A 22,308-nucleotide genomic window follows, 5' to 3' on the forward strand; every position below is an offset into this window, starting at 1 on the left:
TTTACTATAATGAAGCTATGTCAGAATTTTGGTAGCTGACCTATCAAGGAGTTCCCATTCCTATATGCCTGCCCCCGGCTGTGGGAACAGCAAATACAAACAGCATGAGAAAGTGCGTCTGCCCTCTGTCCGACCGGGTACATCCTTGTACTGTCCTGGCCTCCGCGTCTCAGGCTTGCTGCACAAGAAAGGTGTCCAGGGGAAGCACCTGGAGCAGGGTTGGTTCTGTCCTGTCACAGCCATGTGCTAGCTGCTCCGGCCCTGGAACAGTGACTGCCCGCATCTGGGTCTCGTCCTTTGCTCTGTACAGCAGTGGCATGTCCTCCACTTCACTCCTGGGGTTCCGATCAGCACAGCACAGATCGCTGTGGGCAGACGGCCCTCTCAGGGTCCCTCACGGAGGTAACCCCCCGCCCGCCCTGAGGGGACACAGGGTGCCCTGCAAGGGGCCCGGGTGCTCACTTGGAGATGGGCTTCCATCTTGCCGTCCAGGCTCTGTGCCAACTAGCCCAACAGCCAGGGTGGGGTGGCCCCCTTGCTGCCTCCAGGACCCCGCAGGGGCAGCCCCCACAGGCCACGTCTCATTCTCAGCTGCCTTCCTTTCCCGAGGCTTAGCAGCATTTCTGCCACTGGAGGAAAGAAGGGTCTTCCTGAGTTTTCTATAGTGAACAACTGTTTAAATATTTTAACATTTATTTGTTCATATATATTACTCAACACCTATATGTCATGACATTATTATTACCCTTCTAAATATTAACAGTCAGCATTTTAGAATTACTGTTGGAACAAAAGAAGCCACCTTAAGATAGAAGTCACTGGTGTATTTTTCTTAGATGCAGGATGTAGGAAGCTTGTTTCTTTCATGGTGAATCACTGTGTTTTCCTATTTCCTATCCATGGTTCTAGTCACTCCATCACAGGGCCAGATTCGGGTCATCTGTGAACTGGGGCAGGTGGGTGGAGGACAAGGGGAGGCTGGACAAAAGAATACTCATACTTACTTGCCATACAAAGAACATATTTCCAGTCCAGGTGCATAACTACATAAACTTAGTTTAGTTAATTCAGCTTCGCTGCTAAAATACTGTTTTTACATTCACACACTAATAACTGTAAATACAACCTTATATTCCACTCGCCATTTGAAAGTCTTAAAGCCTTAAATAGGTGACATGCCACCTTACCACTAACCGTTACCAGCCAGAGTATGGTTATGTTTGGGAAGGGACTACCGTCCTATGACATATGTTAGCCTCTAGGGTCATTGGTATTTTTCTCATTGTACACTTTTAACTCTAGTAGTTAAACAAGTAGTCATGTGGTAACAATGATTTAAAATATAAACTTCAATGAAATTTAATGCCTTTGAATAACTTGGGGGGGGTGATCTGAAAAAGCCAGAAAACCATTTGTTTGTATGATTACAAGTTTATTCTGTCCATTAAATTATATCGCTTTGAGAATTAATTATTCATTACTGTTAAAGTGAAAGTGCAGGGAGTAGTTCTGAACATTTGCTAGGTTCCATTTTTAAAGGCTGGGAGTGTCTGGCTGGGCCCTGCCCCGCTGTGCACCAGCCAACAGGGGCCTTGCTGGCAGGGCTCCGAGCTTGGGGCTGGGGATGGTCCTGCTACCAGGAAAGGTTCTCCAAAAAGGGCTTCAGAATGAAATGTTAAACATGGCCATGTCCGCGCTCTAGTGACCCAAAGGCCATCAAGTGGTACGAAATGTAATATTAAAAATTTTCAACAGAAACTTTACAGCTTTTCTGTAGCTACTAAACTTCATTATACTTACACTGATTCAATACTCTTGAAAATGAGAAAACAGATCAAACCTTTCTTAGCTTTATGAGTGGCATTTTTAAAAATATAATAACATCTTTTTATTGCACAAGTAAAATCATTTTATTGTTGAGGTTAGCGAACATATGTGAAAATATCTGTAAATTCGTGAATTTTTAGGGTTGTTTACCATCATAAAAATTTGACCTGAAAATCAAAAGGTGGTTATGAGAAATTAACCAGTTTCTAATGATAAATGTTTGATAGAGGTAAGAGTTATTCACTAAGATGTAATATCAAATGGTTTAATATTATTCCCTTAAAATTACTCACAACATGTGCTACTTGAATTTAATGAGAAAATAAGGACTCTGAAATGGAATCAAATGTCAAGAAATCAAATGACCCCACATTGTTCTCCAGAGCACATGAAAAAATCAGGGTTTCCTTAAAGGTACTGAGAGGAAACAGGAGTATAAGCATATAAATTACAAATTTTAAAAAGTTACAAAAATAATATTTATTTATTGAGTATCATTTTAAAATTTTTTCTTTCTTTATGAAATCCACAAAAGACAGTTGTTCTAAAGACAAAGCAAGGCAGTCTTAAATAATTTACTTAAATAATATTAAATATTTTATGTCCAAGGGTCAAAGTTGAGTCCATAACAGGAGAATGTTTAGAAAGAATACATTCTTGTAAGTCCATAATTAATTACAATTTAAAATTTGAAAGTAGCCCAACTTTAGAAGAATATTATGCAAGACAAGTGGTCCTTCTGATGTGGAGCAAAACTAGTTTATTTAAAGATATAATTTGTTGAAGTGGAAGTTAAAGTGCAGTGATGGGAAATAGACCTGCATTAAAAAGTACCTTTGTAGGGAAGTTATAAAAAACTAGTTAATGAGTTATAAAGATTTCTTTTTCAGTTGCAAACCTGAGATGGGTTTTTCTTTCCAAACTTTGAACGCCGGCGGTGGTGGGAGCCAGGCTGCTCACAGTTGGGGTCACTGCTGGGCCACTGACTCTGGCAACTTTATATGGAAATAATGCAAACAGACACTTTAAAAATATTTAAGAAAGCAAAGTGATTTTTCAGTTCTTGTTCTGTAAATAAAACAAACTAATTGATTTATTCTTGAAGGGAATTCTGTTTATGTAAATTCTTGTAGAATTTTTTTTAACTCTATTAATGCAGTTGGCCTGGTGCAGAACATTTAAAACTTGATATATTTAGACATGTAAATGTAATTGTGGAGGTTTTAATAGTCAAAATTTGACTTCAGGCTGAGCCAGAAATTGACAAGTCTCATTAAAGACTTTTAATGTGCAAAAAAGCCAATTCTAAGCAGCCGCCTTGGATTTTAGTTAAAGTGGACCTGTTTTCGCCCAGCTGGGTAAGGCCGTCCTAACTCGTGCCCCACCTGGCTTTCATCTTCCTACAGTTTCTCATGCTGATCCTTATCGGTTCTAAATATCTGGACATTTTCATCAAGGCACAGGGTTTATTTTAAGTCTATTAAGAGTTGTATAGGTCAATGAAAGTATGAATTGCTAAGAAAAAATATATAGAGTACATGCAAATAGTAAATTAGGTTTATTTATAGGTGTTCAGTAGCAAGTCAAATATGTCAGCACACCGTCAGTGTGGCCAACCCTTGGTCATTTTTAAACAATCTTTCCCAGATCGCACATCAGAATTTGGGTCTCACCGTCCAGAGTTGCCTCAGCAGGTGTGGTGGGGCTGGAATCTGTGTTAACCGCTTCCCTCCCACCCATGGGATCCTGGCGCAGCTGCCAGGCCCCCACCCCTTGGCCGCGCTCACTTGCTTGACGGATTCATGGGCACTTGGGGAAGGAGAGTTACTGTAACTTCCACCTCAGTGTGTGTAACCGAATGTGACAAGGAAAGAAACACAGCCAGTAATGACAATAAAGCCAGAGTAAGTGGCTCTCAGGTGACACGGTGTTAGCAGATGCAGGTCAAGGGTGTATTTCATCAGATGCTTGCTTTTGAATGGGGGTGTCTGCATTTAGGGTACTTAATATTAGTCCTTGAAACATCAATGAGAGGCTGATAAGTTATTGTATTCAGGGTGTTCTTTAAATTAACCTTTTTATTTTGAGACAATTGTGAGAAATAACACAGGCCCCGTTTGCTCTTTATCCAGTCTCCCCCTGTGGTAGCATCTTGCGAAACTGTAGGGCATCACTACCACGTGCTGTCCCTGTCACCACCACCACACAAACTGTGTCCCTCCCAGCAGGCCCCTCAGGCTACTCTGGGGCAGCCACACCTACCCACTGTCCCTGGCGGTGCAAATCTGTTCTTCATGTCAATGATTTTTTTCATCTCAGAATGAAAAGGAATTGTTATCCTCTTGATAAACCTGCATAAGAGTCTTAAATATCTTAGATTTTGGCTAAGATAATATATCGATTTTTTTGCGCCAACACTAGTTCTTACATGTGTCAGAATTTCTGGCCAGCAATTGTATTTGTTTTGGATTAAATCAAATGAGATGTGAATTTACTAATTTTGATTGGCACCATTTTTCCAGATGGGGTGGTCTGATACGAGTGGTGACAGAAGACACATAACAAAGAGCTCAGAAGTAACAGCTGTTGGAAAGCAGCCATATTCAGCTAGCTTCCCTGTGGAAGGGACATAGTGAATGTGAAGCTTTATTGTATATATAGGAACTTTGCAGTATATTCCACCTATGTGCAAAAAAATACTAACTGATAGGTATATGGGGATGCCGAAAATACCATCGTCGAGTGGATATGGGTTTTCATTTCTCTTGGACTTGCTGGTGTTGCTGTGGTTGACTTTTTGAGGACTTGCCGGCTTGGTTTCCAGAGCAACTGTACCATAAACGATCTTTAAATGATTACTGGGTTCTATAATGTCACAGCCTCTAAACTAACCATTCTTTCCCAGGGCCAGCAATTCCCAGCCCTACTCACAGACTCCTCCCTCTCCGGCCAAGGGGGTACAGGTTCACCTCAAGTCATCTTCTTGAGTCACACCCCACAGCCATCATCTGCTTGTGAAGAAATCACCTACCAGGTACAGAAGATACGTTTTTATTCATGATCATTTGTAGTTTTTTATTTTTTTAAGAATTAAGTTTGTTTTAATTGAAGTATAGTTAATATATTGTCTTATATTGGTTTCAAGTATACATCACAGTGATTCAACACTTACGCACATTATAAAATCCTCACCCCCACTGGCATAGTTACTACCTGTCAGCACTGGAAGATGTCTCAGAATCACTGTCTCTATCTCCATGCTGCACTTCCGTCCCTGTGACCAACTTAGATTATTGAGAATTTTTGTGCCCTATTATCTCCCTCCCCACTCACTCGCCCCAAACCCTCTCCCATGGTAACCGCAGTCACTTCTCAATGTCTGTGAGAGTCTACTCCTATTTTGTTTATTTTACTTTGTTTTGTTTTTAGATTCCACAAATAAGTAAAATCATATGGTATTTGTCTTTCTCTGCATGGCTTATTTCATTGAGTATAGTACCCTCTAGGCCCATCCATGTTGTTGCAAATGGTGGGATTTCTTTTTTATGGCTGAATAATATTCCATTGTGTATGTGTACTGTCTCTTCTTTATCCACTCATCTATTGATGGACACCCTGGTTGCTTCCATATCTTGGCTATTATAAATAATGCAGCAATAGACATAGGGGTGCATATATCTTTTTGAATCAGAGATTTGTTTTCTTTAAGTAAATTCCTAAAAGTAGAATTACTGGGTCCTACAGTATTTCTATTTTTAGCTTTTTGAAGAACCTCCATACTGCTTTCTACAGTGGCTGTCCAGTTGACATCCCTACCAGCAGTGTAGGAGGTGTTTCCATTTCTCCACATCCTCACCAACACTTGTTATTTCTTATCTTTTGTTTGTTGGCCATTCTGACTGGTGTGAGGTGATGTCTCATTGTGTTTTTGCTTTGCATTTCCCTGCCAATCAGCGATGTGGAGCATCTTTTCAAGTGCCTGTTGTCCACCCATATTTCTTCTTTGGAGAAATGTCTGTTTAGGTCCCCTGCCCATTTTTTTAATTGGGTTATTTGTTACTTGGGTATTGAGGCATATGAGTACTTTATATACTTTGGATGTTAATCCCTTTGTTCTTAGATTTAAAAAAACATGGATTCGGAAGGTCTGGGGTAGAGGGTAGAGGGTCCTGGGGAGTGAGGAATGGGCGCGGAGCCCTGGGAGGTCTTGGGCAGCATGTGCTGAGCGGCTTATATGGAATCTCATTGCGTGGTTGTTTTTCCGTGGGGTAGGGTTGTCTTACCATAGGTGAGACCTAGTGACTAGTAGTGTATAAGTCTGGTTTTATATTCACTAATATGTCCTTATATTTGCCTCCTGATCACATGTCACCTGGCCACTTGCTTGTGTTTAGTTCTTGAAGGTTTTCTTGTGATACCTCTGCTGACTCTCTCATATCTTGTTGTGTGCATGTCGTGTTATGTGTGTAGTTTTTCATATACACATTAAGTATGTGTGTGTGCGTGACTTGTCATTTGACTAATCTTTTTTCCAAAAACGCATGTTTTGTAAGGCTAAAACATTCAGCGAATGGTAGTTTGAAATACAGAAGTATCTAAAAACTCTTCCCCTAAAACTTTTCAGGGTTAGAAGTAAAGTATTCGTCATAATCTCTGACTTTATGAAGCATGAAATTTTATACTTAAGTAGTTTTAGCAAATGAGTTTCAAGATAGTTACTCACTGATCTTTCATAAATCAGACCTCGGCGTCCCTAGGAGTCTCCCCCAGTGACCCCAGTAGCCAGAGCTCACCTAGCTGGATTTTCACCTCCTATACCTTGAGCACATTGCCTTGGGGGCCGCCAGGACCCCACTCAAGTTCAGTGATGTGTTGGAAGGACTCGCAGGACTCTCGGAAGCCGGTCGCGCTCGTGGTCACAGGGCAGGGGCACAGTCGGATGCTCCCTTCTCGTGAATGGAGGGTCTGACTCAGAAGCCGTATCTGCGTGTGTGTGGGCGGGGACTGGAAGCGCTACAGGAGAATGTCCGGCAGCCTGCTGACCGGGGCTGGTCGCCGTACCTGGTCAGGCACCACCTGCCCGACCCGTGCGGTTGCATCCACAGCCACAGAGCAGCCGTGAGTGGCATTTACTCTAGTGGTTTCCAAACTCCTTTTGACTCAGAAGAAAATGTACTCCATGCAACAGTCTGAACACACACGTTTGGGTTCCTTTTCTTTATACACAGACGCTTGTAACTACACACACACCTGACACAGGTGTTTCAAAATAGTGCCCACCTTTTGGCAGGTGACATATTGGCATTATCTTTGCTCTTCTGATCTTTTCTATTCCTTTTTATTACAGCACAGATTAATAATATTGAAAACCTTGTAGAAATCTTTTGTTGTTATTTTTCTTTAAATTTTATCTTTTTCTGTATATTCTGGTATTAGGAAAAAGAGTATTTGATAAATGGGAAATAACAGAAATATTGACTAATCCCATCAGTTTTCTTATTAATTGTCTGTGATTATCTTTCACTAAATCATGACATAGAGATTTTCATCTGCAAACTGAACTCTGTAGTTCATGAAAGCTGAGTAGTAAATCCCTCCTGCTTTATTTATTTACTTTTAGGGTGTTGATGGAATCCCATTAAAATATTTTGAAAACCTACTAATTGATTGTAATCCAAAATTTGGGGAAAATGTTTTAATTCAGTCAAAAGCTAAAAACACCTTTCCTACTAAGCATTGTTTCTTGTGCATTTGGCTGAGAAAGACCCTTGGGTGAAGCCAGAGTGTCCTCAGCAGTGTCCCCCGTGCCAGCCTCAGAGGCACTGAGCGTCTGCTGTGTGCCAGGCGCCCCCTCAGCACCCACCTGCCAGCTCATCAGCGGCCGCCAGCCCCACATCGGGAGGCACTCTCTCCACACAGCGCTTCAGGGCACAGCACAGAGGCCACGGTAGTGTTGGGGCTGGACTTGCGCCCGTGTGTCACGCGCTTGTGGGGCTGTGCTGTGCTCTGACCCCTGGGCCCAGGGCCCTTCCAGCATCCTGAGCGACGGGCGCATGCCAGCTAACACGATGCTGAGGTCCCTGGCTGACCCAGGATGGCAGACTTCACTGGGGCTGGGTGGATCTGGCATCATTTTGTCATCTGCGATTCACAAAGTGCACCAGTTGAGTAAAGACATGGGATTTCTGACCCTCCCCAGGTAGCTGACGTCCCTACCAGCCTGGTCCCGACTGGCCAACCCGAGAAGGAGGGCCGGCTGCACCAGTGCTTGGAGTGTGGCCGCACCTGCTCGTCGGCCGCTGTGCTCCTGCACCACAGCAGGGAGGTGCACGGCCGGGAGCGCATCCACGTCTGCCCCATGTGCCGGAAGGCCTTCAAGCGTGCCACTCACCTCAAGGTACACCCGCGTGGGCTGCGTCACCCCCAGGGCTGCAGCTTTTTCCCCGAGGTCAGACACGCTCAGCAGGTTCTCCAATTCGGTAAAGGTCACAGATCTTCCTAGTGGAAAGAAAAGATCAGAGTAACAAATTTTTCATTTTCTTTGAGGAAAATGTCGATGGAGGTAAATGCATTAACGAGGGTCTTTTACTTTTAATAGGTCTGTTGGGTGGACAGAGGAACGGATTGCATATTTGTGTGTGGTTCAGATCAGTGTCTAATGCAAATTAAAGTAACATTTAGATACCATTTCTCACCTTTGGGAGTGGTGGCTATAGAAAACCTGTCAGCACCTATTGGTGTGGGGAGTAGGGGCTCCCGCACTGCTGGGGGACTTGGCACAGCTTCTTGGGGGGAATCAGGTGGTGCCCCCAAGGTTATCAGCCACCTCAGCTGCTCAGTGCTGCGTTGTTTGTAACTGCCAAGGGTTGGAAACCACCGAATGCCACAGGTGCACAGTAGCTGAATAAACTGGGCATCTCGGGGTGGGGGCGGTGTGCACAGTGCGGCGTGACCTTCAGGCCAGTGTGCCCTGCTCCCTGGGTACTGCAGCAGCACCCTCTGGCCGATGCACCGTGGATCCCAGCTCCCCCTTCGGTCTGGTGCTTCTCACCTGTCGTCTGCCGATTTCCTGAGCTGAGGAACCCACCATTTATATACTTTGAAAAGAGGGCTCCACGTTCATCTTTAGACACCGAACACGGGTCGCGCTCTCCTTGCAGAGGCTGTGCCTGTGAGGGTGTTGCATGCTGCTGACGAGCCGGGCCCCGTTTGAATTGACTCTACCACTGAGAATCTCTGTGACATTGCTGGTCAGGTCACGTGACATCGACAGCTTCCGTTTCCTAATTTACAATGGTATAAGGCTATTAGTACTTACATTTCTGCTTATTTTGAGGAATATAAAGTGCTCTCATGGTGCTTAGCTCCTAATAGGGAGGATAGAAATTACTCAAATTACCCAAAAGGCTGACCAATAGAGAATCAGCCCTTGTAAAGAAGCAGTAGAATAAAAATTGGTAAATAAAATGTCTTAAGATGTTTTAAATAATATATATAACTATATATAAGGTGTAACTTTCCCATAAACATTCTGAAATGGTATTACACAGTTTGAAAGACTATCTGCCATTTTAATACCTTTAAGCTACTTTCTCTTGATGACCTTAAGAAATTTGGGATTAAAAAAAATCACGTTATGCCAGAAAATAAGGAAATGCTATCACACACACACACACATCCGGGGAACATGTCGAAGGCACAGAGGAGCCAAGTGGAAGAGCACCCAGTGGCCACAGGTGGAACACTTGGAGCAAGAAAACAAAGACTCTTGGATTGTAACCCACAGTACAGAATAAGTATCCGTAGATCCTTGCTGACATAAGCATGGTTGATTGAATAAATTAAGGAGAGAGGAGACAAATCTCCCATGCAGAAGGATTCCAGGTAAACTACGTAGACATGCCCTAAGAGAGCAACCTCCCCACCCCTACGTGTGAGCTGCAGGCAGTCCCTTCCCCTCCCTGCCAGAGGGCACATGTTGGCAGAGGGTAGAAGGCAGACGACTGGACACTGGAGGAAGCTGACAGGCATCACCGCAGCCAGGGGGCCCGGGGACGCCAGTAGTCATGGAGCATGGTGTGAGTGTCCTTGAGGCGGCGGCCCATGGCCTCGGGCTAATCCTAAGAAAAATTTCAGGCAAATTGGCAGTTGAGGGAGGTCCTCCGAAACCAGGTGGGTCATCCACGACAGGGAAGCTCTGAGACCACTGGGCGCGTGGCTCCCCTGCCGAGCCCAGGCTGGCCAGGCCACTGGGCTGCACCACCCCTGGTACGGACCCCTGAGGACACTAAACGGGGAGACTTTTGTCCTTGCTGACTTGAGTTTCTGAGCTGATTTTCCTTTACTGTTTAATGTCCGTAAAGTTCCCTTATGTTAACTATGTCTTCATTTCTGTTGTCTTTAATAGGAGCACATGCAGACCCATCAAGCTGGTCCTTCCTTAAGCTCTCAGAAGCCCAGGGTGTTTAAGTGTGACACTTGTGAGAAAGCGTTCGCCAAGCCGAGCCAGCTGGAGCGGCACAGCCGCATCCATACAGGTGCGGTGGGCAGGGCACTGTGGCTGCAGGGCCTCGGAGCAGACTGCAGGGTCCGAGAAGGCAGGGTGCTACAGGGAACGCCCCTTTATGATGCAATGCGCTCTTATAAAGCACGGTCCACATACTCCTCTTTTTCTCTAATTTTTCGTCAGTGTGTCATGCTAACTTTGCCAAGACAATATTTTGCTCTTTACCTTATGACTATGCAAAATAGAAGCCTTCCAGTTAAGGACTGCCTCACTGGCCGGAAACACTGATAGCATCTCCCAGGCCCCCCTCCCGGGTCCTGTCTCCCAGCCTCCCCCCAAAGCCCCATCTCCCAGGCCCCCCTCCCAGGTCCTGTCTCCCAGCCTCCCCTCCGAAGCCCCATCTCCCAGGCCCCCCTCCCGGGTCCCGTCTCCAGGCGCCTCCTCCTCCTGTCTTGGATGACTTCACATCTGATCTCTCCCTTATACCTTCAAACTCTTCTTTATTGGCTTTGTTACCCCCTAAGTCTGCTCAAGTCTTTCGTCTTAGAGAAAACAAACAGACTCCCGTCTTTCTCTGCCCCTTGGCCCATCCCTGTGGTGACCCACCTGAGTCCACAGACACACCTTTGCCACTGGCTCCCTGAGGCCAGGCGTCAGCCCAGCATTCAGCCCGGCCCCAGGCCTGGATTCCGAGGGCTGCCCCTACCTCCGAGCCTGCTTCTGCTCTGCTGCCCCAGCCCTGCCCTGCTGTGGGCGCCACAGTCTCCCCAGGCCCACAGGGCCAGCCTCCAGTCTGTGCTGGCTCTCCTGCTGCTCCCACAGCCCTGTGTTTACACAGTGGCCAGACTGAAGCCCAGGAGACAGATAGAACCTTCTTCCCATGTGAGCACCTCCAGGGAGCCAGGTGTCTGCCAGCGGCCCGCCAAGCCTTCCTGACCCGTACCTCTGTCCTGTGCGCCCCGGCTCTGGGGAAGTTCCCTGCTTACCTTGGACCCCCCACTCCCACCCCCAGAGGCCCCGGCCAGCACAGGGGGCCTCATGGTGCTAGCGGACATACACCATCAAGCCCTGCCTGGGCGCTGGCCAGGGCAGGTGCTCCGGGAGCCATCGTGGCGCCGCGTGCCGGCATGGGACCCAGGGGAGGGACCAGGAGGCAGCTACGCAGAGCGGGTGGGGAAGGACCCTCCAGGGCAGGAGGAGAGGCTTGTGCCGAGCCCTGCGACAGGAGACAGCTTGGCTCCAGGGCCTTGAGAGCAGGTGGGACAGCCCGGGCCCCGGGAGGCCCACTGGGAGGGGAGCTGGGCACTGGGGGCCGGTCCCAGGGGTGGGGCCCACCGAGGCAGGTTCCCGACACCTTGCCTTCCATTTTCAGTTTCTATAGTAACTTGAAAGCAGTTAAATAGCATAGTTTTAAAATACTGTGTAAATCATACTTGTAATTAAGTGGATTTGATATCCTCATGTCCTTAACAGCTTTTTGCTTCACTGTCCAAAATGTATTGGGAACATTTTGTTTAAACCGTATGGGCTCTACCTTATTTCCAATGCTTCTAGAAAACTCGGGCACTGGGACTCCTAGGGCTTCGGCGGCTCCCCTCGGAGGGGATTCGCAGGATTCCTGGGAGTCAGCGTCTGAGGGCAGCAGCAAGGCCGTGGTGGTCCTCCGAGCTTGCACGCGTTCTCCAGGATCATCTGTCCTGGAAGTGCCGGAGGGCGGCCTCAGGAGGGGCCTGACGTGACTGTTCCCCCAGGAGAGCGGCCGTTCCCCTGCACCCTGTGCGAGAAGGCCTTCAATCAGAAGAGCGCCCTGCAGGTGCACATGAAGAAGCACACCGGGGAGCGGCCCTACAAGTGCGACTACTGCGTCATGGGCTTCACGCAGAAGAGCAACATGAAGCTCCACATGAAGCGGGCCCACTGCCACACAGGTGAGACGTGCTCCCAGCCGGGGGGCCAGTTCCACGGGCCCCGGGGACGCGCTCACCAGACGGTCCTCTCTAGGAGCAGGCAGTGCCCGTCCCCTCCGTGGCTGCCGGGAGCCCCTCCCCTGTGGTCTGTGGCCTGGGGCTGGGGTCAGGCCAAGGCCAACCTACAGGGGGACGGGGGTGGGGGGAGCTGCCTGCATCCTGCACCCCCGAGAGCAGGCGCGGGGGCGAGTCTGGACAACACAGGCCAGGTGTCTCCATACTGACTTGCTGGCGTGGATGCCACAGAGCAGGTGACTCTGCAGGGGGCCACTGCCAACTGCGACTGCCTCCATACAGCGCCTGGGAGCACCCCTGGCCTTATGCAGGCAGGCCTAGGCCCCGGTGGTAGCCATGCGAGGGGGATGAGCTGGGAAGGGTGGGAGTGGCTGGGCCTTCGGTGCTTCCACAGAGGAACCCCAAGTGTGCGGGTGGCATGTCAGGGTCACTGTGCTGTCGCAGTGCTGTGGGCCATGGGTGAGGTCAGTGTCCAGGGGCACAAGACTGCATGCTCTGGGGGTTTGCCAAAGAAAAACAAGAGTCCGACTCAGATGCCCTAGTGCTCCCTGCCTTACATGTGTTAGAAAAACCATGCGTATCATTATTAATATAATTAACTGTCAGTTGCTCGTCACTGACCTGTTAGCAGAGCCTTCGCGGGAGTGAGCTTCTGCCACAAGTGCCCTCATGTTCAGAATTCAGACACCAGTAATTGTCATTACCAACAGAGTGATTTAACCTGCAACTCAAAGTGTTCTCTTTCCACTGGGATGGTGAGCAAATCAGTTGGGAAATGTGCCCTCTCTCTTTAGGTGGCCTTTATCTAAGTGTGATTAATTTTGTGACACTGAGTGTCTCAGACTCAGCCTGTCATTTCCTTGTCTGCACCGCAGGAGCTTTGCAAGACTCTGCCAGCCACCAGGAGCAGGGAGGAGAGGAGCTGAGCCGGACCCTTCAGCTGGAGGAGGTGGTGCCGGAGTCGGCAAGCGAGTGGCAGGCCCTGGCCAATGTGTTCTGACGCTGCCTGATGGCACCTGGGGACCCCGTGTCTGCAGTACATGTTGTGAAGAACAAAGCACTTGGGATTTCTGTTTTTGAAGCTTCAAGTGTTAAAAATGTTACCACAGTAGTTTTTAGCTATAAAATTATCTAAAGAATCGTCGTCTTTTAGAGACCTACAGGAAAAACTGGGGAAGACGTCAGTGCGGCGTCTCCTCTGTCTGCAAATCCCTGAGCTCAGGTACTGCAGTGGGCGGGCCTCCTGCCCTGCGGCCATGTGTCTGGTGTAAGAGAGGTTGACTGGATCCTTCGGCCACTGTAGTGTGATTTCTTTGTATTAGCAAAGACAAAAATAACATGGAAAAGTTAAGATAGATTTTCCTTCATGCTTTCTGTTATAAGAAGCATAGCTTATAAAACAAACATAAGATAGGTGCGTGAAGTTCAGAAAAAATACTAGAACACAGAGAAGTCTTTCCATTTTTTTCTCTGTGCATTTTGAAATTAGAACTTGACTCTTTTTAGTCTACCATAAGTTAATATAACTAATTATCTTGAGAGATGGCTGGACCAATTCTCTCTCCACTGCAGATCACCTAGTCTTTAGTTAGAAGAATGCAGCATCTGGGGCATAACCAAGGGCAGTTGTAACCCTGACATACAGATACGGACCCAGCTGTCTGCACTGGACGATGCCACCCTCATTTCAGAAATCAGTATTCAGGTACTTGGGTTAGATTTTTTCAGAAAGCACAAGCCATACATTACAAATAGGAAGAACAGAATTGCCTCCTAGGAACAAAGTAACTACGGCCCTGCCCACCCAGTAATTAAGAATTATATATGTAGTTTAAGGATGAGAACCCATACAAGCCCCATGATTTTCTCTTCATGCATAAGCAGGTGTATTTTTTATTTCAGGGAATTCTTTGATACCATCAGTGGTGCCACAGTAAACTTGTCCCAGACCAGACCCCACCCCGTGCTGGGTCGGGGTGTGTGTGTCCCTACAGCATTCCAAAGATGGAAAGTTCTTTATTTCATGTGAATTTCTCCTTTGAAATTATTTATATGTTCTATATATAAATACATATGTACATAGTCAGATATATGGGCCTCTGTGTGGCTGAACAGTATATTTTGTAAATATAAGCACTAGTCCTGGCTACAGAGCGAGAGCACCAGTGTCTCCCTCCCTCTGAGCACTTCAGATCAGTATTGTATTCATTTTCTTAATAAATGGATATCTTTTTCATTGTAACATAAAGCTGGGGTTGTTTTTTGTTCTCTTTTTGTTTTCCTGAAGAATAATTGCCTTTATTTTCTCCCGTTGCCTCCCTGATTTCAGAAGAGAGTGGTGTTGTTGTAACTGGCATGTGGACTGTGTATATTAAGGGAGGAGCTCATCTGGGATTCCTAAAGAAAGAAACATTTCACTCTTATTTTTTGAGAGGGCATCTTTGGATTCAAAATTTTTGTTGTTCACTTTGGCATATGTATATAAATAATATTTGTGATATAAAAACTTGTTATGTAAAAATATTTAAGTCAGAGAACTGTTAAATAATATTTCTTTTTTCAAACTGCTTGTGTATTGTATATTTTTTTAAGGAAAAAAGCCTTATTTGACTTATTCTTGTGATACTGGATTTATTATATATCCTGAAGTTTTCTTTGAATGTCAGTGTGTATACCTGGCTGTAGTTCAGTATGTTCAGAATAACTGTAATTGTGCCAGAGTTTTAAAGGTTCTACTTCTAATGCACTTTTCTTTTATAATTTTGTATTTAAAAATTTTAGAAATATTGATGAATTTTGGTGAGCAAATATCCCCAAAGTTGAAATTACTAGAATTAAAAAAAAATTATTTGTCCTTGCTAGGTTATTTATTTTGGTTGTAGCATTAAATATCATCTCAGGAGAGTCTCTAAAAGGGATTTAATTCCTAATTGTACAGAAAGCATAGTTTAGGGAAACTCTATTGGTGACTGCCTGTTTAAGGCCTTACCAAGTGAATCTAAAGCTAACTTTTATTTTGGTTTAAAGAAAAGGAAAAAAAAATCTATTGATCCATTTTGTGAGTTTTCTTAATTTATTAGCAAACATGAGACATTAATGTATTATTTCGATTTATTTCCTAATTATAAAAGTTGCTGCTTTGCAAAACATTTCTTGAGGATGTAAGGTTTTGTAAAGACATGATTTCACTTGAACCTTTGGTGGAGTACAGATTGTTCTTTGTATTTCACTCATTGATTAAAAAGTCTGATGAGATTTCTGGCCTCCTGCATAAGCAGAGTGCTGAGGATTAGATAACTATTTTTAGAAATACCTCATCATAGCATATCTGCTTTGTAATAATAATAAAAAGTGAAGCGAGGAAATGTGATTTTTTAAAATATTTAATATAGAATCGTTTGGCACATGAATTAATTTCAAGACAATTTTTAACAGAAAAGAACTTCAAATCATATTTTCTGGACCTCTGTGAAGTCCAGACGATGAAGCTTAACCCTTGCAGAGTCTGTTTGAAGAGCTTCATACCTTAAAAATCAGGATGGGGCCAATGACAGGCATGTCATCTCTTTTAGCTACATATGTCATTACTGTCATTCTCATAATTGGCCATGCTGAACAATACCCTGAACATTTAACTCCCTCTGAATGTTCACGACTGTTGTTAGCCCACTTTTGTGGTAGAATAACTGTGAAGCACTTAAACAGTGGAAAAGATGGGTTACCTTTCCACAGACACTGCACTTAGAACTGGGCACTCCTGCGATGGGGCGGCAGCTGGTACGCACAGGATCCAGCCATTAGGGATGCACTAGTGGGCATATTTTCATAGGCTATAGATTAAAATAACATCTTTTCAAAATGTAAACTCAAATGCTCCTACCCCCAAGCCCTCCTTTTCCCCCAATTAACACTTGGGTGCTTGGACTGGAAGCAAGAAAATCGTGCACGGAGTAGGGCCAACCTGCCGGCCTCCAGCTCCAGGTAGGCCCATCCTCTGGCCGGTGGCAAGGCAGACGTGGAGGTGATCCCATCATTCTATCCAGCTTCCTTTCATCTGTTTCCAGCATTTAACCAGGGAAGGTTCCTTTGGTACCATGTCGTGGGCTCTCTGGCCCTCTGTTGTTTGTTAAGGACATGTGGACCTGAGCTTTACAGTCCCACCCGGGGTCCCCGACTTCGGCCGTGCTCCTACCCATTCCATGCAAGAGATGCGCATAGTAGTACAGGTGCAAGATTCAAAAAGCAGTAGATTTCTCTTCCATGGATTTTCCTCTTTGCGGAAGACTATTTTCCCTTCATCAAAAGTTAACTGAAGTTTTGATCATTAGTATTTTATCCCTTTTCTAAAATCTATTGTATAAAGTGAGGCAGAGATGAAATGTAATTGATACCTTCTGAATTGAGATTTCTTCTTTTTGCCACTTAATCTCTATTCATGTAATGTGCGTTGGAGTTCTCAGAATAGAATTTCTAAAGTGCCTGACTACACACACGTTTGGGGTCTCTCTCTTTACCTTATTCTGAAGAAAACTAGCTTTTTGCAATCTAGTTACACCTTATTTGTTTAAAATGTGAGGACAGGCATACTTTTTTATAGGGTTGAGAAGCCCAGCATACCCCTGGTGAAGATGTTTTTTCTGCCTGGTAAGGTTGCTAAACCGAGGGCCTCATTGTCCCTGTTGCTCTGAAGTGACCCCCTCCCTGCCCAGTGGCACCGCCGCAGAGACCCACACACACACCTTCACATGGAGGTGCTGGTGGTGTATTCGGGTGACCAGTAATATATTTAAAGCACTAAACAATAAAGATCAAGTGGCAATGTAAGAGGCAGGAGCAATGGGCAGTAATCATTAAAGATTGTGCTTTTTAACCTTTTTTATGTGTAAAGCTTTACAGCATGAAGAATTGTGTATTAAAATCAAGATTTGTAATCTAGTTGACAAATTCTAAAATGACAAGTGATTGATTCAAGATTCACCACTAGAGAAAATTTTAATTTTTTTTTATTTACAGAAGAACTCTCTTTAATCTTTAAAATTGTTTCATGGTCTATTTATACATTGGATGATATTTATTTAATCCAATTTTGTATTCAAAATGGGAGTTAATGCCAAAAGCCACTGTACTGGCTTTAAGAATAATAAAAATAGTCTTTGTATTATCTTAAAACTCCTGTATATTTACTTATTCCAGTTTGGGGTGAGTTACACCTATTTAAAGATGGACATTTTTCACCAGGTGACGTTTTCAGTGTGGGTTCACACAGCAAGGAACAGATGCCCCCGGCTTTGCACAGCGTAAGGGCACCTTCATGCCTGAGGGCATCTAAAGCTTTCTTGCTTCTCTCTGAGAGTGACTTGAAAATGAATCATAATGTCCACTTATCTGTTCATAAGATTTATGGGAAATTGGACCTCCCCCGAATACCAGTGGAGTTAGTTTACATTATAGCACCTAATCCTTTTTAAAAGCATTTTCAAACTTTTAGAAGCTCATAGATAGAGTTAGTATCAACTTGAAATAAGAAATTGAGTGTGTTTTTTTCTTAGTCCACTTGTTCCCATCTCAGAGCTGGGGACTTCATTCATTTTGGGGTTGGAATAGCTAAAATGATTTTGATTTTTCCCCAGACTCTGCTCAGAGGGGATGGTAAGAAACTATTTTGCCATTCTTGCTTGTTTGTAGGAAGAATGTTGCTCTAATGGTTTGTAAAATATGATGGGTGGGGAAGGAGGTGGTTGGGTTTTTTGAATTAGCAGATGATGGAAGATTTGTCCCCTCTTCAGTGGACTGCCTCAACGACTTACAGTGCTTCTCCAGAGTTTTCCAGAACAAGTGACTTGTGGTGTAAGAGTGTTCACATTTAGACATACCCAAAGGCGTGAGTTTACAAACTGCCTCGTGCCCTGGCCCAGCTGCCAACAGGGCCCCTGGAGCCCAGGCCCAGACGGTGCTGACGGGCTGGCTTCCTCGGGCCACTCCGCCTCCCTAGGCCTGTGCCCTGTGTCTGAAGTCGGCTGGTGAGTTTTATCCCTTCCCACTCTGCAGCCTGGTTCTGTGCTCAGTGGCTGTGCTGTGCTGTGCTGGGAGACGGTTCCCCGTAGGCCTCTCGCTTCTGCCAGTCCTGCCAGCCAAGCACTACCTTCGCCCGCTGCCTTTCCCGGCTGTTTGGTAGGAACGGCCCTGGGAAATCGTCCCCCAGCAGAGAGGCCTGCTGGCCGGCTGAGCAGCGCTGGGGCCCTTGCGGAGCACGAGAGGTCCTGCCGGCCGGGCCTCTGCAGCACGGCTTCCCAAGGGGCCGTGAGCGCCCCCGGGGCCTCGCGCTGCTGGCCCGCCCTTCTCAGTCAGCTTTCATGGCTTGAAGTCAGGAACGAAACGGCCTTAGAGCTGAGAGGGCCCTGGCCGGTGCTGATACAGGGGGCAGGGGTAGTTCTTGTACAAATGCTTGTGGTCTTGACCTAGAAATGCCTTCCTGGGGCAACTCAGCCCGGCCACCCTGTGATGGCCTGTCATGGGGGCAAGCGAGCGGAGGTGGCTGTGGCGGGACCCCAGCCGCCTGCGGGGCGAAGCTCACCTTCCGGGGGCCAGTGAGGGTGCCTCCTGAAAGCAACGTGCTTCTTGAAAGTGCAGAATTGATTGCACTTGCTAGGCAGATGCTGCCAAAGCAAGCCGCTCCAGTGTCTATGAACTATCATCCATTGCACCCACCTGACCACCAGACTGCGTCCTCACCTCAGCCCTCTGTCCAGAGTCAGCTCCCTGGGTGCCCGGCGCCTCCCACTTGCAGCCCTTCCACCCCCTCCAGGGCCAGGCCTGCCCCGGCGACCAGGGGGACCTTCACAGTCCCAGCGGGATTGAGCGGCACGCGGGAGCCCAGGCACACCGACAGGATACCCTGGAAGCATGACCGTCCGTGGTTTGTGCTCCAATGGGGAGACCTTCCTTCGGTCCATTGGCCCTCTGGGCGCCTATGGCTCTGCTATCAACGGGTCCCTGAGGGAAGCCCCCCAGGTGAGGGCGAGGCGGGGCCCCGGCAGCCCCCTCCTGGGCTTAGCCTGACAGATCACTTTGCACTCAAGCTTCCGGACGTATGCAGACCTCTTTAGAGAAGTGTTCAGTGAAAGCACGCGTTCCATGCTTCAGCTCTGATTTTGCACTGTTATACTTAAAAATGTTTATCTGAATGATGTATCAGCATGGCAAACTATGTCACTCCGGGATATACCCTCGGTTTACCACTTACTGCATTTTCTATACGTGTAACATTAAAATAGGCTTGCCAACTAAGAGAATGCAATTTTTAAAATGTGGTTAACTTTGAGTGATTTTCCAACTGCCTCAGTTCAGAAGGGTTTGGGCGGAGAAGGGCAGAGGCAGGGGGTGGCCTGGATGTGGAGTCTGAGGGGCCCGAGCTGGCTGGGTCATTCTGCCCCCGCCCCCACCCGGGGCTCCCCCGGCTGGGCCCGCAAGTGCGGACAGCTTCCGACAGCTGCTACTGAGGCAGAGGGAACCTTCGTTAAAAGCAAAACAAAACAAAAAAAGGTTTTTCTTTTTGAAAGAGAATAATCATAATCAAAAGCAGCTAACCCGAAATTTCCCAAATCACTATAATTGTCGATGTTTCTGGGTGGCAAACAGTAAATTTTCAGAGATTCAGCAGTTCCTATTAACTGAAGCGTTGACATGATGGTAAGGTAATAAAATGAAAATCCACTTTGAAACATGGTCTGAAGACACACGGACGAACCTCTTCCTTGTGAGTCAGGGGGCTCCCGGCTCAGAACCGCCGCCCCCCTTGTCTTGCCAGCGCCCAAGCCGCGCGCCGCCCCTTCCCGCAGGCAGCCCTGCGGGCGACTCCCGCTCGCCGGGGGCCGTGGCCTCCGCCTCCCGCGGGCTCGCGCCCTGCCGGCCGGGAGGAGGGAAGGAGACAGCCACGCAGACGTCGTTGAACGTTTGCTTTATTGTGACACTCGGGGACGGTGCTCTCCCCGGGGCCCGTCGCCACAGTGCGCGCCCTCCCGCGGGGCCACGGACGGTCGCTCGGCTCCAAGTGGTGGAGCGCGTGCCGGGCGACCTGGAGGTTTTGTTTCCAAACATGTGTTCCTTGCTTCTCTCTCTTACCGTCAGGACTGGGCTGTGTGTTAACCGTGTTAAATGCACGCCGCTCGGTCGGGTTAGAAGCGGGTTAGCGGCCTTCCGGCGTCGCGCGGCTGCTCCGCATCTTCGCTCTGGGAGACGGGCGGCAGCCCGGGCTCTTCGCGCGGCCCGTGCGCGCTGCGCAGCTCGGGGGTCAGCACGTTACCGGGGGGCGGCGTGGGGGCAGGGTTAGCGGGCGGGCAGGGGGTTAGTAGGTCACGGGCACCGCCGTGGTGACGCGCCGCGGGCCACCGTCCGCCGTCCACAAGACCAGTGTGCACTGCGAGGCCACCAGAAAACTCCTCGTGCCGCTCGGAGACGACGCGTCTCCCCGCACCGTCGGCCGGGCTCCGGCGGGACACAGCCCGTCGCCGAGGCCGCGCCGGTGCCCGGGCTCCCGACGTCCCCAAGATCCGTGTCCCGCTCGAGGCCGCCGCCCGGCCTCCGCCGCGCCCCGCGCCCATCTCGTCTGCGTGCGGCGCCCCGGCCGGGCCGCCGCCTGGGCTCGTCTCAGCTGCCCGCCGCCGCCACGTACCGAAGCCGCCTCGGTGCGAGCCTCCCGGCCTGCGCGTCCCCGGGCCGTGCTCCCGGGGCGCGCAGGCAGGGCCGGCCCGCCGGAGGGACGCAGCCCCCCGCGCTCCCGTCCCCGCGGCAGCGTCTCCACGGCGGTGCCCGCACGGCCCGCGGGCCCGGCGGCGGGGGTCCGGGGCCGGTTCCGTCCGCGCCCGCGCCGAGCCGCTGCCGGGCCAGGAGCGGCCTGCAGGGGGCGCGTGCCGGCGCCGCGGGCGTTAGGCGAGGTCGCTGCTGCGACTGGGAAGGGGGCGAGCGCGTTAGGATCGGGCGCGGTGGGTTAGGAAGCGCAGGACGGGGCTCGGTGGCGAGGCGGGGCCTCAGCGTCTAGCCATGGGCGACCCGGAGCGGCCGTCTCTTCCTCCCTGAGAAAAGGAAGCAGAGGCGGGTGAGCGTGGCCCTGCCCCGCGGGCGGCCCTCCGCGCCCGGCGATGGGCACGTGCCCCGTGGGGCGGACCCTGCCGTGCCGTGGCCCACAGCGTCCTTCGGCAGGTGCGGAGTTTTAAAGGACCACAGACCCCTTCCCTTCCGTTCGGTCCCCAGGACCCCGGGAGCTGATGCCCACTGCAGGAACACGGCCGTGTTACTATGCGGCATGGGGGCTTTACTTCTGGGGCTGGAGATTCCAGACGCCAGGGTGGCTGGGGAAGCTGTCTGTGACAGTGACAGTGACAACCGCACCTACGAGAGGCTTCGGTGCTGATGAGCCCCCAGTTGCCACAGCCCCCAGCAAAGAACCAGCCGCGCCTCATCCCTGGGCCCCCCCTCTTCCTCGGCCCCGCTTCTGCCCCACAAGGTGCAGCGCCACAGAGGGGCCGTCCACAGACTTGGACTTTAAGGGGTCTTAAGCCATGAATTGACATGGCTTCTGGATTTTGGAAATTCTGGAAACCACATTACCTAAAGGGAGACCCCAGCTCAGCAAGGCCTCCCTACCACCTGTCAGCTGGGAGCATAGTAGTCACCCAGTAGGGCACGTCTGTACGCCTCAGACCAGAGGGAAACCTACATCTGCAGGCATCCGGCTCTGCCCTGGGACACGCGGGTGCAGGGAGCCCCGGGGAGCACCGAGTGGTCTGGGCTTCACGGGAGACCTCTGGGCCAGGTCCCGGGTCCCTGGTGGAAGCACTGCTGTTCCGATCACAGTCTGGTTTGGGCCTTGGGATCCCACGGGATCCCCACCCTCACTGTCTTACCATCATGCTCCACGGCTCAGCACCAGCAAGTATAACGTGATGGTCTCTTGAGTGTTTGGGGTAGAACTTATTTCCTCACTCAGATTTGCCT

The 22,308-nt window shown here is 48.6% G+C and overlaps 2 protein-coding genes and 1 long non-coding RNA gene across 13 annotated transcripts in view; 1 reads left to right on the forward strand and 2 right to left on the reverse strand.

The window, feature by feature from the left end:
* The window catches only part of ZNF236 (zinc finger protein 236), a 107,804-nt gene extending 88,570 nt beyond the window's left edge, over positions 1–19,234 (forward strand). For 3 of the 6 annotated variants that reach the window (XM_036884163.2, XM_057504294.1, XM_036884164.2), the window contains 5 exons: positions 4,733–4,861; positions 8,027–8,224; positions 10,235–10,364; positions 12,085–12,261; positions 13,191–19,232. In XM_036884163.2, the coding sequence (XP_036740058.2) occupies positions 4,733–4,861; positions 8,027–8,224; positions 10,235–10,364; positions 12,085–12,261; positions 13,191–13,315 (759 nt within the window). In that variant the 3' untranslated portion in view covers positions 13,316–19,232. Of the gene's footprint in view, positions 1–4,732; positions 4,862–8,026; positions 8,225–10,234; positions 10,365–12,084; positions 12,262–13,190 lie in introns of all 6 variants that reach the window. The other 3 variants (XM_057504295.1, XM_036884166.2, XM_036884167.2) reach the window with 2 other exon arrangements.
* Positions 213–12,077, reverse strand: LOC118911743 (uncharacterized). 2 transcript variants are annotated; one of them, XR_008998391.1, is made up of 6 exons: positions 11,868–12,077; positions 8,915–9,110; positions 8,219–8,325; positions 4,759–4,854; positions 803–947; positions 213–629 (listed from the first exon to the last, which is right to left on the reverse strand). It is a non-coding gene; the product is annotated as an uncharacterized LOC118911743 (long non-coding RNA). The 2 variants fall into 2 exon arrangements; XR_008998390.1 differs by having other exon boundaries at positions 803–978.
* Positions 19,235–20,257: 1,023 nt separating the features above from the next.
* The window catches only part of MBP (myelin basic protein), a 94,072-nt gene continuing 92,021 nt past the window's right edge, over positions 20,258–22,308 (reverse strand). For all 5 annotated transcript variants that reach the window (XM_036884177.2, XM_036884176.2, XM_057504302.1 and 2 more), the window contains one exon: positions 20,258–21,386. In XM_036884177.2, coding sequence (XP_036740072.1) covers positions 21,342–21,386 — 45 coding nt within the window. In that variant the 3' untranslated portion in view covers positions 20,258–21,341. The remainder of the gene's footprint in view (positions 21,387–22,308) is intronic.

Source organism: Manis pentadactyla, chromosome 6, assembly GCF_030020395.1.
Source record: "Manis pentadactyla isolate mManPen7 chromosome 6, mManPen7.hap1, whole genome shotgun sequence".
In the NCBI taxonomy this organism is placed as follows: Eukaryota; Metazoa; Chordata; class Mammalia; order Pholidota; family Manidae; genus Manis; species Manis pentadactyla.